A 16231-nucleotide genomic window follows, 5' to 3' on the forward strand; every position below is an offset into this window, starting at 1 on the left:
TTCTGGCTTATATATATACATATACATACTGTATACTGTTTACTATGTTCTGAGAACTAAACTGCTTATTTTTATTTTTATCAAACATATTATGGTAATTGTGGAAAGGCCTCTCTTACACTCTTTCTCTCACCCATGCACACATTCTCCATATTCAAGCCAAAAACTATTGTTTTCTTTTTTTTTTCACTGTAACTTATGATCAACAGTAAAAATGACAAACTGAATATGGAAAACCACTAACAATCAAGAATGCATGATTATATGCTGTCATAGCTTTGCAATGAAAAAAATGGGCTTATAACATGACATATACTGTAAGTCAATCGGGAACACAAAAAACTAACATAACAAAAGGGTATTAAATGTGCCCAGTGTGTTGTTAATTGTTTTTCATTATTTCCAAAGAATTTTACCAAGATATGTTTCAAAATAAGATCTGTAACCAAAAACCATTCCACTTGCTAAAACACAGAAATAGTTTTGACCGAATTAAGACTTAAAATCATGAAAACAACCCCAACAGCACACAAAAATGTAAGAATAAAGATATTAATTACAAAATCAAGAACATATAATGATATAATTATCTATTATAAGAGAGTAATAAGAATGCGAGTGACACAGTGGTTAGCACGTTCGCCTTGCAGCAAGCAGGTCACTGGTCCGATGTTGGACTGGGTAAGTTGGTGTTTTTGTGTGGAGTTTGCATGTTCTAATCGTGTTTGCATGGGTTTCCTCCAGGTGCTCTGGTTTCCTGCATAAGTCCAAAGACGTGGTACAGGTGAATTGGGTATGCTAAAATTGACCGTAGTGTGTGAATGAATGTGTTTGAATGTTTCCCATTGATGGGTTGTGGCTAGAAGAGCATCCGCTGCATAAAACATATGCTGGATAAATTAGCCGTTCATTTCGCTGTGATTAATAAAGGGACTAAGCAGAAAAGAAAATGAATGAATGAGTAATGAGAATGCCATGATAATAATGTTTTCAGGACTTTGGAATTATTAGATGTAGGGAGTGTTCAGGTATGTTTTGAGGTCTTCATTCATTCATTCATTTTCTTTTCGGCTTAATCCCTTTATTAAGTAGGGGTTGCCGCAGCAGTACAAATTGCCAACTTATCCAGCATATGTTTTATGCAACAGATGCCCTTCCAGCTGCAAACCCAACACCCGGAAACACCCAGGACGGCAGTACACACACATTACAGCCAATTTAGCGTTTTCAATTTACCTGTACCGCATGTCTTTCGACTGGGAAAACTGGAGCACACCAAGGAAACCCACCCGAACAAAAGGAGAACATGCAAACTCCAGCCAGAAGTGTCAACTGAACCAACGACCTTCTTGTTGTGAGGCGATCGTGCTACCCACTGCACCACCATGATGCCTTGTTTTGAGGTCTTTTAAGGCATAATTTGCAGGTGGAAATAAATTGCTGCGCTTAAACTGCTATGTTAAATCAATCTATTAAAATGCAAGCACTTGTTAATTTAATGCATTATTTGTTTAGAGTTTTATTTAAAATATTTTTGTTCCATAAAGTTTGTAACCAAAAGCTTAAAACCCTGTCAACATTTACTCACTCTTCACTTCTTCCAAACGTATTTGATATTTCAGGTAATCCTCAATCAAAGTCTGACCATTTGCTTCCGTGTTTGGAGTGGTGTTTGGTTTCGGTTCTTCTCTGTTGACATCAGTTTGACACTACAATATTCTTAACCACGCCCCCTCTTACCGTTAGTTTGCTTTGAGGAAATGATGTGAAAAAAGGGCAAAACCCTGCCCCCTCAATATTCAGTTTCAGTTGGACGTACATCAACATTCTGAAATACATCACGTTTTTCAAATATTTTAACTGAAAGATCTAAACTTTGTGAGATCATCTTGACCACATCTACATGCCAATATATTCAATATATAGATTAGATATTTGTGTAAAACAGTCTTACATGAACGCACCACTTATGTGTACATCTTTTTTTTTATTATTAAAGTTGGCCTTTAAGAAACATTTCACAAAAATATACAAAAGAATGTCTTTACAAATGATATTTACAAGAAAATTAAAAGATGCATTAAGCACATCTCTTTCAATCAGAATGAACCAGAGACAAGGTTGCATTTTGTTTCAGTTCACGCTGAACTTGGACAATCCAGATTAGTAAAGTCCAACAAAAACAATAAAAAACATCAGAATAATCAAATAAATGATGTGATGTCATAAAGGCTTCAGCAGCAACATGAACAGTGATTTCAGATAAGACAGCGTTGAAACAAACTCTTCATTCGTTTTCTGAGGAATTGCATTAGTTTTTTTTTCTTCTTCTTTTAAACTTTGATCCCTGACATGAAACACAAAGCTCATACCTACTCACACGAACAGACGTCTCAAGTTCACTAATCAAGCTAGAGTTGCTACATATGAGGTTAGGAGTGTCTTCTACTGTTTAGGGAGATCACGTTCAAGATGGACATGAAAAGACCACTGGACTACCACAGTGAGCAGGTCAAGTATACAGTGCATAGAATGCTTTGGCATGCTGACATCCTAGAATATAACGCCAGTGTTACATTCAGGGAGAAGGCCACAGGAGATCCATGAAACCTTGAAAACAACCACCAGAAATGAAGACGACAGAAAACAGAATATAATATCAAAAACACCACACCTAAATGAAGAATAATAAATAAAAAACACGCAACGGGTAGTTTAAGGCTAATTGTTGTTAGCTTGCTACAAGTTCTTTTTCATTCGGAAGAAACTCTTTTAAACATCAATACAGACGGAATCCAAAATAAATGACTTGTAGCTCTATTTTTTTTTTCTTTCTTTAAAAAAGACAAATAAAAGTGAAGGGTAAACACATACACGTCTGATGGATCTTTTACAGTATGTTGGGTCGTGTGACACCCAACTATCATTCAGAATGGGTGACGACGGCTCATGCATCTGCTGTAAGACTGTGTAAAGATCTCTGTGAGTGTGTGTGCACTCATGCTGTCAGCTGGACTGGAGATGCTTTTGAGGCAGAGCGAGGACACAGCGGGATCTCAGTGAGGAGTGTGGACACACCGCCATACAAACAGACTGAAAAACACACACAAGTGTACCATTAGAATGGGAGCATTTCCAATAACAACAACCCAGTGATTCTTGATTCTGGGTAGTCATTGAAAGCATTCTGCCAAGTAACTGATCTGATCGCTGCCCACCAAATCTGATGGTTTCATGTCAGTTTCTTCATAGTGCAACATAACTGGAGAATGTCTGTCAGTCTGTTGGATGGTTGTTTATTAAAGGTTTAGGACACCCTAGAGAACTTTTTTTTATATTAACAGATATGTGTGTGTTGAGCATTAGTTAAGACAATGTTAGCACTTGTCAGCTTTAATTGTGGGGAAAACTGGATAATTTTGAGCTTTTGTCAGCTAATTTCAGCTTCCGGGTTTAAAATGATTTTTGGGGCGGGATCAAAATTGGCGACGTAGCGCAGTACTGCAAGTGCAATGATGAGGCGTCGGTTTCTCATTATTATTTATAGTGGAGTTTTCTTATCCTATGAGAAGAGCCGGCTGCTTAATTATTCATGAGAGCACGTGCTTTCCGAAGGCAAGACAGACCTGCCAGTTTCAAGCAAGCTGTGAGACACGGAGTCACGGACCAACGGCACGCAGTAGCCGTTCATGAAGGCTCGTATGTGTTTGTTTCTATGATCCACGGGGTTTGTTGTATGTTTTTTTTCCCCGCGATCTTGTCAGGGCGATCATACATCAAAGCTCTGTGTGTGCTGCAAGCATTTTTGTCGGGAGAGCAGCACGAGAATTAGAGAATGGCGGACGCTGTCTTTTATCGTTCACATTTAGACACATCGCCGTGCTGCTGTGTTTGCCTAAATCCTCCAGATTACCAGCAGGGCTAATGGTTAAAATAGGCAGGTCAGGAGACCTGCTGCACTGAGTCTGCATTCAGATCTATAATAGACCCGGGGATCGAGGGAGAATCCTCATTTATAGTGTTTACATGAACACACTTATCTTTATAATGATAAAAATTATGGTTATATGTATATGAAATTACAAATAATAAATGTAGCAGGGCATTAAATTACTGTTAATTTCTTTGCATTTTAACTTTGTGAACTATAAACTCATGCGTCTCATTTGTGTCTCATTTTGTGAGCTAACTGTCAACAACAGTTCACTCACGTTCTCCCCTGCTGGCCACGCCCACTCCTGCCCTATGCTCGCGGAGCTCCACGCCCATTAATCATGCATCTTTTGTAAAAATTCTGAAATAGACTTTAACCGAAAGTGGGGGGTCTCATGGCCCTTTAAGTCTGTCTTTTTTTGTTGGTCAGTTGATGTCTATTTCTCTGTCTGTCAGTTTGTCTGTCAGTTGTTTTGTCTGTCTGCTGGTCAGTCTATCCATCTATCTTTCAGTCAAGCTGTCAGTTTTGTCGTCTTTCTTAGTCTTTCAGTCTGTCTGCTGGTTATCTATCCATCTATCTGTCAGTCAGACTGTCAGTTGTTTCGTTGTTCTGTCAGTATTTCAGTCTGTCTGCTGGTCAGTCTATCCATCTATCTTTCAGTCGTTAGTCCGACAGTTGCTTCATCTGTCTTTCAGTCTTCTAATCTGTCTGCTGGTCAGTATATCCATCTGTCTGTCAGTCAGTCTTTTAGTTGTTTCATCTGTCAGTCATTTAGTCTGTTTGCTGGTCAGTCTATCTATATGTCAGTCGGTCAGTCAGTCTGTCAGTTGTTTCATCTGTCAGTCATTTAGTCTGTCTGTTGGTCAGTCTTTCCATCTATCAGTCAGTCTGGGAACTGTTTCATTTGTCTTTAAATCCTTCAATCTGTCTGCTGGACGGTCTATCTATCTATCTGTCAGTCAGTCTGTCAGTTGCTTCTTCTGTCTGTCTGTCTTTCAGTCTGTCAACTGGTCATTCTATCAGTTTATCAGTCAGTCTGGGAGATGTTTCGTCTGTCTTTAAGTCTTTCAATCTTTCTGCTGGCCAGTCTATCCGTCTATCTGGCTGTCAGTCTGTCGGTTGCTTCGTCTGTCTGTCAGTCTTTCAGTCTGTCTGCTGGTCAGTCTATCAGTCTACCTATCTGTCAGACAAGCAGTCCATTGTTTCATTTGTCTGTCTGTATTTCAGTCTGTAAGCGGGTCAGTCTGTCCATCTATCCGTCAGTCAGCCTGTGAGTTGCTTCATCTGTCTGTCTGTCTTTCAGTCTGTCTGTTGCACAGTCCACCCATCTATTTTTTCTAGCTGTCAGTCAGTCTGTTAGTTTTTTGTCTGTCTGTCAGTCTTTCAGTCTGTCAGCTTGTCAGTCTATCCATATATCTGTCAGTCAGTCTGTCAATTGCTTCATTTATCTTTCAGTCTTTTATTCTGTGCGCTGATCAGTTTATTCATCTATCTGTCAGTCAGTCAGGCTGTCAGTTGTTTCTTCTGTCTCTGTCTTTCAGTCTGTCTGCTTGTCAGTCTATCCGTCTATCAGTCAGTCAGTCTGTCAGTTTTTTTGTCTGTCTGCTGGACAGTCTATCCATCTATCTGTCCGTCAGGCTGTCATTCTTTATCTGTCTGTCAGTCTTTCACGCTGTTTGCTGGTCAGTCTATCTGTCAATCTATCTTTCAGTTTATGTGTCAGTCGTTTTGTTTGTCAGTCATTCTCTCTGCTGTTCTGTCTGTCAATTGTTCTATCTGTTTTGTTAGTTTGTGGTTCTGTCTGTTGGTTGGTTATACAACCAGTCAGTCTATCCTTCTATTTGTCTGTGTTGTTTTGTCTGTCATTCTGTTCTGTCTGTTGCTTTTTCTGTTTTGTTAGTTGGTTGCTCTGTCTGTTTTTCTGTCGAAATTTCTGTTGGTCAGTCTATCCATCCTTGGTCTATATATCTATTTGGTTAGTTTGTTGCTTTCTTACTGTCAGTAGGTAATTAATATATTTGTTGTCAGTATCTCTGACACTTGTCTGTCAGTCAGTCTGTTTGTCTTTCTGCCAGTCTGTTAATCAATTGGTCTGTCGGTTGTCTGTCTGTCTGTCTATCCGTCAGTCAGTCTGTTAGTTGTTTTGTCTGACTTTCAGTCAGAAATCTGAAAAGTGTCTGTCAATTGGTCTATCTATTTTGTTATTTTGTTGCTCTGTCTGTCTGTCGGTCATTCATTAAATCTGTCTGTCAGTCTTTCTATTCTTTTAATTGATGGTCAGTCTGTCTATGATTGTATGGTCTGTCTGTTGTTTTTGTCTGTCTTTGAAAGTTTATCTATTTAACAACCTGTTGGTCGGTCAGTCATCCGATGTGTGGGTTAGCTGATCAGTCTATCTTTCTTGTTAGTTTGTTGCTCTCTTCATCAGTCCATGATTGATTGATTTTGATATCTCTGTGTTTTTATTTTGTCTGTCTGTCAGGCAGTTAGTCAGTCCTTCTATCCATGTTGGCCTGTCTGTCTGTCTGTCTATTTATTTTGTTTATTGGCTTTGAAACTGAAACACCGAAGTGAAACCTTCTGTGACCTTTTGTTTAAATGAGACTGATTTAAAAAAGGAAGAATGAAAGAAAGTACAGCAAGACAGAGGCTAAAAGAAGCCTCAACAGAACAAGCACCTTCTATCATCGCCTCCAGCACTGACCACGAAGCGATCCCCATTGGTGAAGCGGACGTTGGTCAGGTGTGCAGAGTGGCCCAGAAAACGCTTGTGTTTGGCCTGAAGAAACAGATTGTAGTGAGAAATTGCTATTTCATCCTTGGAAGAGCACAAATATGTAAATCCAGGTCAGAAAAGTGGAAAAACAACATTTTGCAAAATTTCCTATTTAAAAAGTGTAGATAAATAATAGAAAGTAACATGCAAATATAAAATAACAATAAATACCTGTTTTAATAAAATGATTCATAATTAACAAAGGAGAGAAACCTGACAAGTGTCTTAAAATAAATAAAAAAATCAGTCTATTAGCGTTTTAACTGCAGTATGATTGGAATAACTGATAACAGGTCATTGAATTCTTGAGATTAATACAGTACTGTATTTTCTTTTCTTTTTTTTTTCGTATTATGTTTTGAACTTACATGTAACAGTTTGAAGAGTACATGTAAATGTGCAAACTGGGCTGAAGGTAAACAAAGCTAGCATGGCATTTAACTGAGAATAATTGAACAACAATGTAGCCATAGACCACGGTTGTGTTCTGAAAAACTGAACTAAGAACTGAGAAATGAGCCTATGCTATTGTTACAGTTTTTCTCAGTCGCTTTGGTGCATTTCTCACTACACTATTTACATTTGCACAACAGGTAATGCATTTCTCAAAACAATTAGTCAGTTGTGCACATCCTAGTAGCAGTTTCTCATTCTTTTCAACAAATTGCAAATGCTTTTAGACATGCATCAATTGCTTTCATACAACTCTCTGCTGTTTATAACATTATCATTTGCTCATGTCATGTCAGTCAAAATTACCTAAACTTGTGAATGCTGAATAGTCATTCCATATAAAACAAATAGTCTTCATTTCATTACTTGAGTCATTACATACAAAAATGTTGAACTAGTTGTCAAAATCTGTCAAACAAATTTTATAAAACAAATTTAAGTCTTTATTTTCCTGAAAATGTCTTTAAAATTAAACAATTTGATGAATGATTTACAAACCTGTGTTTGTAGGCTCAGTTCCAATATGTACTGCAATATTGTTTACACTTGTGCACAGCTCTACCTACAGGGAGTTTATGTTTGTTGTAAATAAGGGTGTTTTTATTCTTTTGCACAATGCTGGGAATAAATGAGTATTGCAAAGAGCAAATGCAGTAAAAATGTGAAACATACATATTTAGTGTCTTGTACTCAGATAACTCACTAAATGCAGTGATGTCTAACTTAACTGTAGTTTTCAAATGGCTTTGCAAATAGTATACAGCGTTGTCTTGAGCATTTTCAGGAAGTGTCACCAAAATCTGACTTTTTCGCATTGAAAAAATGTAGAAAGTGAACTGTCATAATGAAAACATGACAAAGCTATTTGACTATCTTGTTCAAAAACAATGGTGTCAGGACTGACACTTGATACATGATACTGACACTTTGATTGACATGAATACTTGCTTTTTGAGGAATGAACTATCCATTTTGAGCATGTGACGCACTTTTGCAGGTTATCAGCTAGGTTTTGCAGTTTGTACTAATGGATTTCAGAAATGCATTAACTGTTGTGCAGAAATGCACTAGTGTTGTGAGAAACGCACCAAAGCGACTGAGAAAAACTGTAAAAACAATTGTAAAAAGATGAACTTTGGCTGTTGAAAGAATTTTTAGACCTGTGTTTGCAAGACACATCCAGATTTTTATATTGTCTTGTGATTTACTGTCACATGCTTGAAAAGACTTTCACACAAATAAACATGCAGAGACAGCAGAAACGAGTCTGTGCTTTCTGTTTATTTGCAGGAACAGCACTACTCACACACTTGTGGCCACACTTTATCAGATTTATTACTAAAATAAAAAAAAGAACATTTAAGAATGTATTTATTGTACATATCGCTGTCAATCTTAAATTGTCCTGGATTTTTTGGGGGGAGTATACTGTTGTATTTTGCACTGTCGTTGTATTTGCACTGTCTGTATGTCGCACCGTCTGTATTTTGTACTGTCTGGAGCCAGCACCTAAGCTTTTCACTCATCATAGCAAGTCATAAAAGTGATTTGATTTTGATTTGATTTCATTTGCTTTTTGTGAACTGATTCAATTGAAGTGCAAATGTTCACTGAACATGCTTAATGAAGAAAGACTTGCTGAGTTTTTATTTATTTAATAAGCCTCAGACACCACTGTTTTCTGAGTGTATCTCAGACTATTACGTTGCACACAGGGTCCTTAACAGCCCCACGCTGCATTTGATGTCTCCTCCAGAAATTTTCCCTATGTTTTTGTTTATCTAAACTTATATTAAAGTAGTTTATTCTTGTGGCTATATATGTTGCTGTTTGCAAAACCAGTTCTGGAGAAGTTTTGAACTTGTTTAAAGAGCCCATATTATGGGCTTTTGAAAATTCCCCTCCATGTAGTGTGTAACACAGCTCTAAGTGAAGTGAAGTATCCAGCTAAGACTTAAATCTGTTAGTGTACAGTGTTTAAAACTGTTGATTCATCTATAAAAGAGTCGACTCATAGTGCTTCAAACGAGTCGCCTTGATACCGATTCATTAGGTGTTTCGCCATGACGTACGAACGAAACCAAGTTATTCACGTGCACGCGCAAACCCGGGAGATTTCAAACCTGAGGCCCCGCCCTCTGACGCAGAAACCCAGACACACACACACACCCACAAACACACGCACACACACACACAAACATGAAACCTCAGCATTATAGCCAAGCAGTTGGAAACTACTGGAAACTTCTGGAAACTACATGCTACAAAGAATACTTCATCAGCGTTTGTTAAAGGAAGGATCAGTAAAGAGTAACTTACTGATGGACGTCAGGATGGATTTTTCTTCCTCCATTTCTCAAGTGTAAGTACGTGCGATTAAAGTTGCCTCGTTGACTTTAGCTTGCAAATGTATTTAGTTGTGATTTGTTACTTGTAACCGCGTGTACTGTATCAGGTTAACTGGCTATATTCTCTTATCGCGTGCAAAGTCACGTTAAAAACGCGACGCGTGCTGCTTTGTTAACGGAGCTCCGTGGAAGAGGAGTATTGTGTGTGTCTGTGTGTGCGTGTGTGCGAGCTGTTGTCCGGAGGTGTGTGTGTTTGTGTGTGTTTGTGTGTGTGTGTGCGTGTGTGCGCGCGCGCGCGTTGTCGTCCGGAGCAGGGTTAAGTGCGTGCGTGTATGTGTGTGCAATATGTGTGTGTGTTTGTCTGTGAAAAGAGCAGAGTGAGAAGCTAGGAGATCTCCTCAACTGTTTTTGGAGTTTTTGCTCAATAAAATAGTTAGTCGTCTGAATTTTCAAGTCCATCGTCTGTATTTACATTGACCCACTGGCAGCTAAAATCCACGCCTACACTATCGAGCGTGTATGCACTGTGATTACTTTTATATTGCTGATTAGCTGTTTGGCATTTCACTCTCTGACTGAAGGCAGTCGACCAATCGCAACAGACTGTCATTGGTCCATTCAGCGCAGATTAGCTTCGCGCTAAGGAGGGGTTTGGGAACAAATGAATCACTGGACGATTCATACGGGAGTCGCTGAGATAATTAGGTAAAAATAAATGCAGATTATAAGACCACGAAAGTGTTTTTTTGACCTTGCATGCATATTAAACTGTTGTTGGAGACCCTTACGACCAAGATATGACCCTATTTCATGTATAATATGGGCTCTTTAAGCTGCATACCTACTATGTAGATATCAGAAAACAATTTGACAAATTGAATCAATGCACACTATGGTACATTTAATCATTTTCAATTCATTTGTGTTATAATACTAGTCAGAATTATTAACATATTTACATGTTTAACTACTTCTAGATGTGCCAGCAGGAAATATGTCAACTGATCTGGTCATGTCACAATAGCCCCTTTCACACAGTGATACCGGTAAATATATGGAAAATTTCCGGAACGACTTTACCGGTAAACTAAAAAAAGTGCTGTTCACACAGACGAGGACGTTGCGAAATTTTTCTGGAAAAGAGCATGAGAAGTGTTTAAGAGAAAAGGTCAGGAGAGGTTTTTTCTTCAATATCAAAAATCGTAACAATTTATTAGATACAAATGAATAATTCGATGACAGAGCTCTGGGTTACATTACCCCAGTGCAATACAAGAATTACATTCAAGAGGTTCGCAACTAACATACATTTCCTGACTTCAGCATATATACACCCCCGATCTTAACAGGTGGAGTTTTGGTGTAACGTCACTTGTCAGTCATTGTTCAGTCCTCCATTGGCCGCCCCTTCGACATACTTCCTCTTTTCCTACGAATTCTCTGCCCAACAACAAAGTATACATCTTTCTGTGTTCTGCAAAAATGCTAATTAGTATGCACAGCACTCACCCACAACATTAGAAGTTCAGTTAATATATGACCCTTACATGACCAATACAAATAATTGTTTGATTAAAAGAAAAAGAGACAAAAATAATAAAAAATGCTTCCTATTATCCAATAATTCATCCATTCCAAAATGCCGGTAAATTCTGACATCATTAACCAGAAATGACCTCTAAATGGCTGCGCTTGTGTTTGTAAACATTTGACTACATCACAAACTCATTGGATGGATCAGTATTGTCAACAACTTCGAAGAAAACATATAGAAAAATACTTTCGCATGTCGAGATGTACATGATATGTGTGTTTGCCCATGGGCTGTTTCATGGGCACACGCAAAGCTTGAAGGTAAACAAACAACGGCTTATCATAAGCATCTTATCGATAATTAATTACACGGTTGCATTAGGATGAACAAATAAATGTCATCTGACTAATTTCTAGCAGCTAAATGTGTCTGGAAAAATATTCTAAGGCTTTTATTCTCATAAACCGTGCGGACGTGAATGCGTCTGACTGTTCTGATTGGCTAAAGCAGACGTCTCATGTCAGCACGTTCTAGACGTGCACGTGCTCTTTCCAGCAATCTTCCTTCTGCATTCACATTGCGCAGCATTCCAGCAAATTACCGGTAATGTTACATCTTCTCTTTCCGGAAAATAGCCAGAACAAATTTAATTTGTAAATTTAATTTAATTTGTATTTTCAAAAAGGACCTGTTCACACATACAATCTTTCTGGAAAATTGCCGGTAATTTTCCAGAAAGGTCTGTAGGTGTAAAAGGGGCTAATGATGCATTTGAACCAAAACAATCTCTTTTTCTTTTTTTGCATTTAAAATGTGCAATTCTTGCCCAGAGGCAACAATAACACTTTTAGAGCTTCCAGATGTAAGAAAAAAATTACAGTCAAAGTGACTGTTAAGATCAAACCGGTTAAACTGCTATGCATGTGGGAAAAAGTCGACTCTAAACCTCACATAATTCCAGGAAGAAATACAATCTACTCACAAATTTCTCTGGACATGGAAAGTCGAACAGCTTCACCATTCCAAAGTCATCACCGGTGACGATGTTGATGCCAGAGTGAGACACACAGGCGCAGGTCACGTCAGCTTTATCTGTGTTCCTGGACCAGATCCCCACCACTTCATCCCCTAGGACACTACAGAAAGAGACACACAAACACTTCACAACACTCCAAACACAAACAGCGATCAAATAAAGCTCTATTGATTTAATTTTTAATTTTTTTTTTAGTGCCAGCAGTGCAGAAACCATTAATTGTTACGCAGAAAGGTCTATAATAAAGGTGCCCCAAACAATAAAAACAAGAAATGTAGCTGCAGTCATAAAAAATAAATATGCTGAGAAGTGGTATGGAAGAAAAGTGTTGCAATTACAGACTTGTCCATTTGGAAAAAAATAGATTCTTCAAAAGACCTGGGTCAGCTGAAAGCTGTTGGTTATTTCATATGCAGTTTTTTAAGGCACAGTAGGTAGTTTAGACCAATGGAGGGGGAATATTCACAACAAACAAATGTGTAGTTTGTGGAATCAAGGAAGTTGTGGTCTACATCAGTGGTTCCCAACCTTTTTATCACCATAGACAGGTCAACGCTTGACAATTTTACCGTGAACCGTTTTCTTAGAGGATGAGAAGCTGACAAAACATTACTGTCACTCTAATAGAAGTTTTATTTATTGAAAAAATTACAAAGCACTGCAGTCTTTGGGGGGTCTTTGTTTGTCTGAAATAATTAGTCAACCAAAATGTGTGTACTGTCAGTTCTTGTCACGTGACTCAACAAATAAAACCCAAATAATTAATGATTTCTTGTGGGCTCGGCACTAACTGATCCATGGACCAGTACCAGTCCGTGGACCAGTGGTCTAGTACATCCTACAGGACTCATGTTCATTGATGAGCTTAAGTATTAAACACATCATAGTATGAAGCAAAGTAAGCCTGAAAACTGTCAAAATGAAACGAAAATGCTGGAGCAATTGATGATGAGTAACAATCGCAATGCACAACGAAAGCAGCACAGCTTTTATTATGCCACATCCATCAATTCCATTTCTTCTGCTTGTGATTGCATGGAGAATAAAGTTCGAGGTTACAGAAGTAACCCTTCGTTCCCCGAGGAGGGGAACGAAAGTGCTATACAGTGGATTTGATCTTGGGAAAATCCACGTATGGGAGGATTCGGTTCAGAAGCCACTTGTCTGAAAGAGTATTGAACGGGCCAATGAATGCAATGAATTGGCAGCGTAAGCTTGCACAGGTGGGCTTCATTGCCAATTATCCCAGCATATAAGCACACCTGGAGCGAGCAAACGCCATCCTTTTAAGCTGAAGAGACTTTCAAACAGCTAAGGGACAGTCATTATGGCGACGGAGTATAGCACTTCCGTTCCCCTCCTCGGGGAACGAAGGGTTACTTCTGTAACCTCGAACGTTCCCCTTCGGTTGGGGAACTTCAGTGCTATACAGTGGATTTGATCTTGGGAAAATCCACGTATGGGAGAACTATGGAAAGCACCATAATGACTGCACCTTACCAACACCCCCGATGAGGGGATAGTCAAGCAAGCGTGACGCACCCACATCATGGGAGGCGCGGTCCTCCAACGTGTCCCTGGCCCTAATTTATCCTACTTCAACAGAAGTCTTACGGATTTAGATACATTTTTGGGGAAGTCGTGAGCATCTAGATAATTCTAGGAAAATACGACAGTACGTTGGGAAGTGTGCAATCCCGATAGGGAGGACGCTGCAGAGGCCATCCGTTACCCAAGGGGGGATAGATGGCAGAATTTACATATGGACTAGCCCTAAAAAGGGGGAGTACGCATAGCAAAAAAGTGGTTAGCGAAGAGGGAAGACACGGGTCCACCCCAGGGGGGGACTTAACCGTGGCGGAATAAGCATATGGGACCGCCTAGTGGGGATCACGCATAGCAGGCACCTATACCCAAAAAGGGGCAGACCAGTGGGCAGACCTACAACATAGTGGGCCAGCAAGTGACTCCTCTGCTGAGTCAGTGCTGGGGGCCACGGAGAAATCTGCAGGGCTCACCTGATGGGGAACTTTACTGACAGATAAAAAGGCACACGTATCTCCGTGTTAGAGAGAATGGCGCAGCAAGCGTGTCTCAACACCCTACCGAGTTGTTTCCCCAAAGGGTTACCTAATACCCTTGAGGAAACCGGCTCCACTCACAGATTGTAAAACCTTGCAAATGTGTTGAGTGCCGCCCAGCCCGCAGCTCTACAGATGTCTGTTAGAGAGGCGCCGCGTGCGTGCGCCCCAGAGGATGCGAAGCTCCATGGCATCCACAATCCAGCGGGAAAACTTAATTTCGATACGGCACTTCCCTGCTGCCAACCGCCGTAACAGACGAGGAGCTGCACAGATGATCTTAACTCTCAGTGCGGTCCGGATAATACGCAAAACGCAAACTGGACAATAGCGCTTGCAGGCTCACTACCTGGTATTAAAACAGAGTGGTAGAAACCTTGGGCACATATCGCGGGCCGGGTCTCAGGACTTGAGAGAAAGCCAGCCCAATTACAGGCATGAGTCACTGACCGAAAAAATGCCTCCGGGTCCCCGACCCTCTAATCGATATCAACGCGACCAGCAGAGCTGTCTTCAGGGACAGAGAGATACTGAGTCGAGGATCGAAGGGATCTGACGCGGCTTGTGTAACGAGGGCGAAATCCTAAGAGGGCATGAGAGGGGAGCCACGTAACCTTAAGTGTGGAGGGCGACAGCCTGCTCTCCAGCTTCTCTTGGCGTAAAGAAAGCACAACGCTGATCTGGCAAATTACGGGGGTCTTCTCTGTGAGAGACGTACCATTCAGTGAAAAGACTTCACTTCAGGGCATAGGCGCACTCAGGGAGGGGGCTCCAGCCTGAGTGACGGTAATAGCCACCGCAATCAGAGGTTACCTAAGTCTTCCTCGCGTCTAAGGACCTCCAAAGATCGGCAAGGGTGCCAGATAGTGCCCTGTCCCTGAGAGAGTAGGTGCTCTCTCGAAGGGAACTGCCAGAGGAGGGCTATCGCGAGGAGGGAGAGCTCTGACATCCAGGTCCGGTTGAGCCAGAGGGGCGCAACCAGCAACCTGTTCCTCGTCCTCCCTGACCTTGCACAGTAACTGCACGAACAGGCTCACTGGGGGAAACGCGTATTTGCGCATGCCCCGAGGCCAGCTGTAAGCCAGTGCATCCATGCCGAGAGCACTCGGTCAGGGAAAAGAATAACTGGCAATGAGCGATCTCGGGGGAAGCAACAGATTGATCTGGGCTTCCCCGAATGGCGCCCATATCAGCTGAACAGACTCAGAGTGAAGTCTTCATTCTCCAGGACGTAAGGCTGCCGTGAGACCGCATTGGCTGCACGGTTAAGCTTGCCTTAATATGAATGGCACCGCAAAAAACGGTGGAGAGCAAGGAACATTGCCAACAGCTCCAGGCGATATGCCAATGCAACTGGGTACCTTTCCAGGTCCGCAGCCACATGCCTGCAACGCACAGCCCCCCAGCCCATGTTGGAAGCGTCTGTTGAAACGACAACAAGACTGGACGCCTGTCCTAGAGGCACTCAGGCCTGTAGGAACGAGGAGTCGCTCCAAAGGCTGAGGGCGCGGCGACACAGCGCAGTAACAGAGACTCGGTGTGCGCCCGCATGCCATGCGTGTCTGGGGACTCGATTGTGAAGCCAGTGCTGGTCTCATATAGAGTAATCCGAGCGACGTGAAGCGGCTGTGGATGCCATATGCCCCAGGACCCTCTGAAATAGTTTCAGTGGGACCACTATTTTACTGTCGAGCTCTCTCAGACAGTACAGAATCAGCTGAGCGTGCTCTCCGGAGAGGCGCGCTGCCATGGTGACCAAGTCCAGCTCCAGCCCGAGAGAAGAGATCCTCTGCACGAGGGCGAGTTTGCTCTTTTCTCGGTTGACCTGAAACCCCAACAGGTGGAAGTGCAGGAGCACTTTGTCTCTGTGTATAATCAATTGCTCCGAGAGTGGGCAAAAATCAGCCAGTCATCAAGAAAATTGAGAATGCGGACGCCCGCGAGACAAATGGGCACTAAGGCACCCTCCGCAGGCTTAGTGAGGACCCACAGAGACAGAGAGAGCCCGAAGGGGAGGGCTTTGTATTGCCAAGCTCGACCTTCAAACGCAAACCGCAGAAACTAATGGT

At 41.1% G+C, this 16231-nt stretch overlaps 1 protein-coding gene across 12 annotated transcripts in view; it reads right to left on the reverse strand.

Annotated features, from left to right (window-relative positions):
• Window positions 1–1967: 1967 nt before the first annotated feature.
• eml5 (EMAP like 5) overlaps window positions 1968–16231 on the reverse strand; it is a 247936-nt gene continuing 233672 nt past the window's right edge. For all 12 annotated transcript variants that reach the window (XR_015513746.1, XR_015513744.1, XR_015513745.1 and 9 more), the window contains 3 exons: window positions 12028–12181; window positions 6613–6713; window positions 1968–3093 (listed from right to left, as the gene is read on the reverse strand). Coding sequence is in view for 3 of the 12 variants with exons in the window: in XM_087290991.1 (XP_087147117.1) it covers window positions 3057–3093; window positions 6613–6713; window positions 12028–12181 (292 nt within the window). In the remaining 9 variants the exon portion in view is untranslated. The remainder of the gene's footprint in view (window positions 3094–6612; window positions 6714–12027; window positions 12182–16231) is intronic.

This window comes from Danio rerio, chromosome 17 (genome assembly GCF_052040795.2).
Source record: "Danio rerio strain M-AB ecotype USA chromosome 17, GRCz13ab, whole genome shotgun sequence".
NCBI classification, from domain to species: domain Eukaryota; kingdom Metazoa; phylum Chordata; class Actinopteri; order Cypriniformes; family Danionidae; genus Danio; species Danio rerio.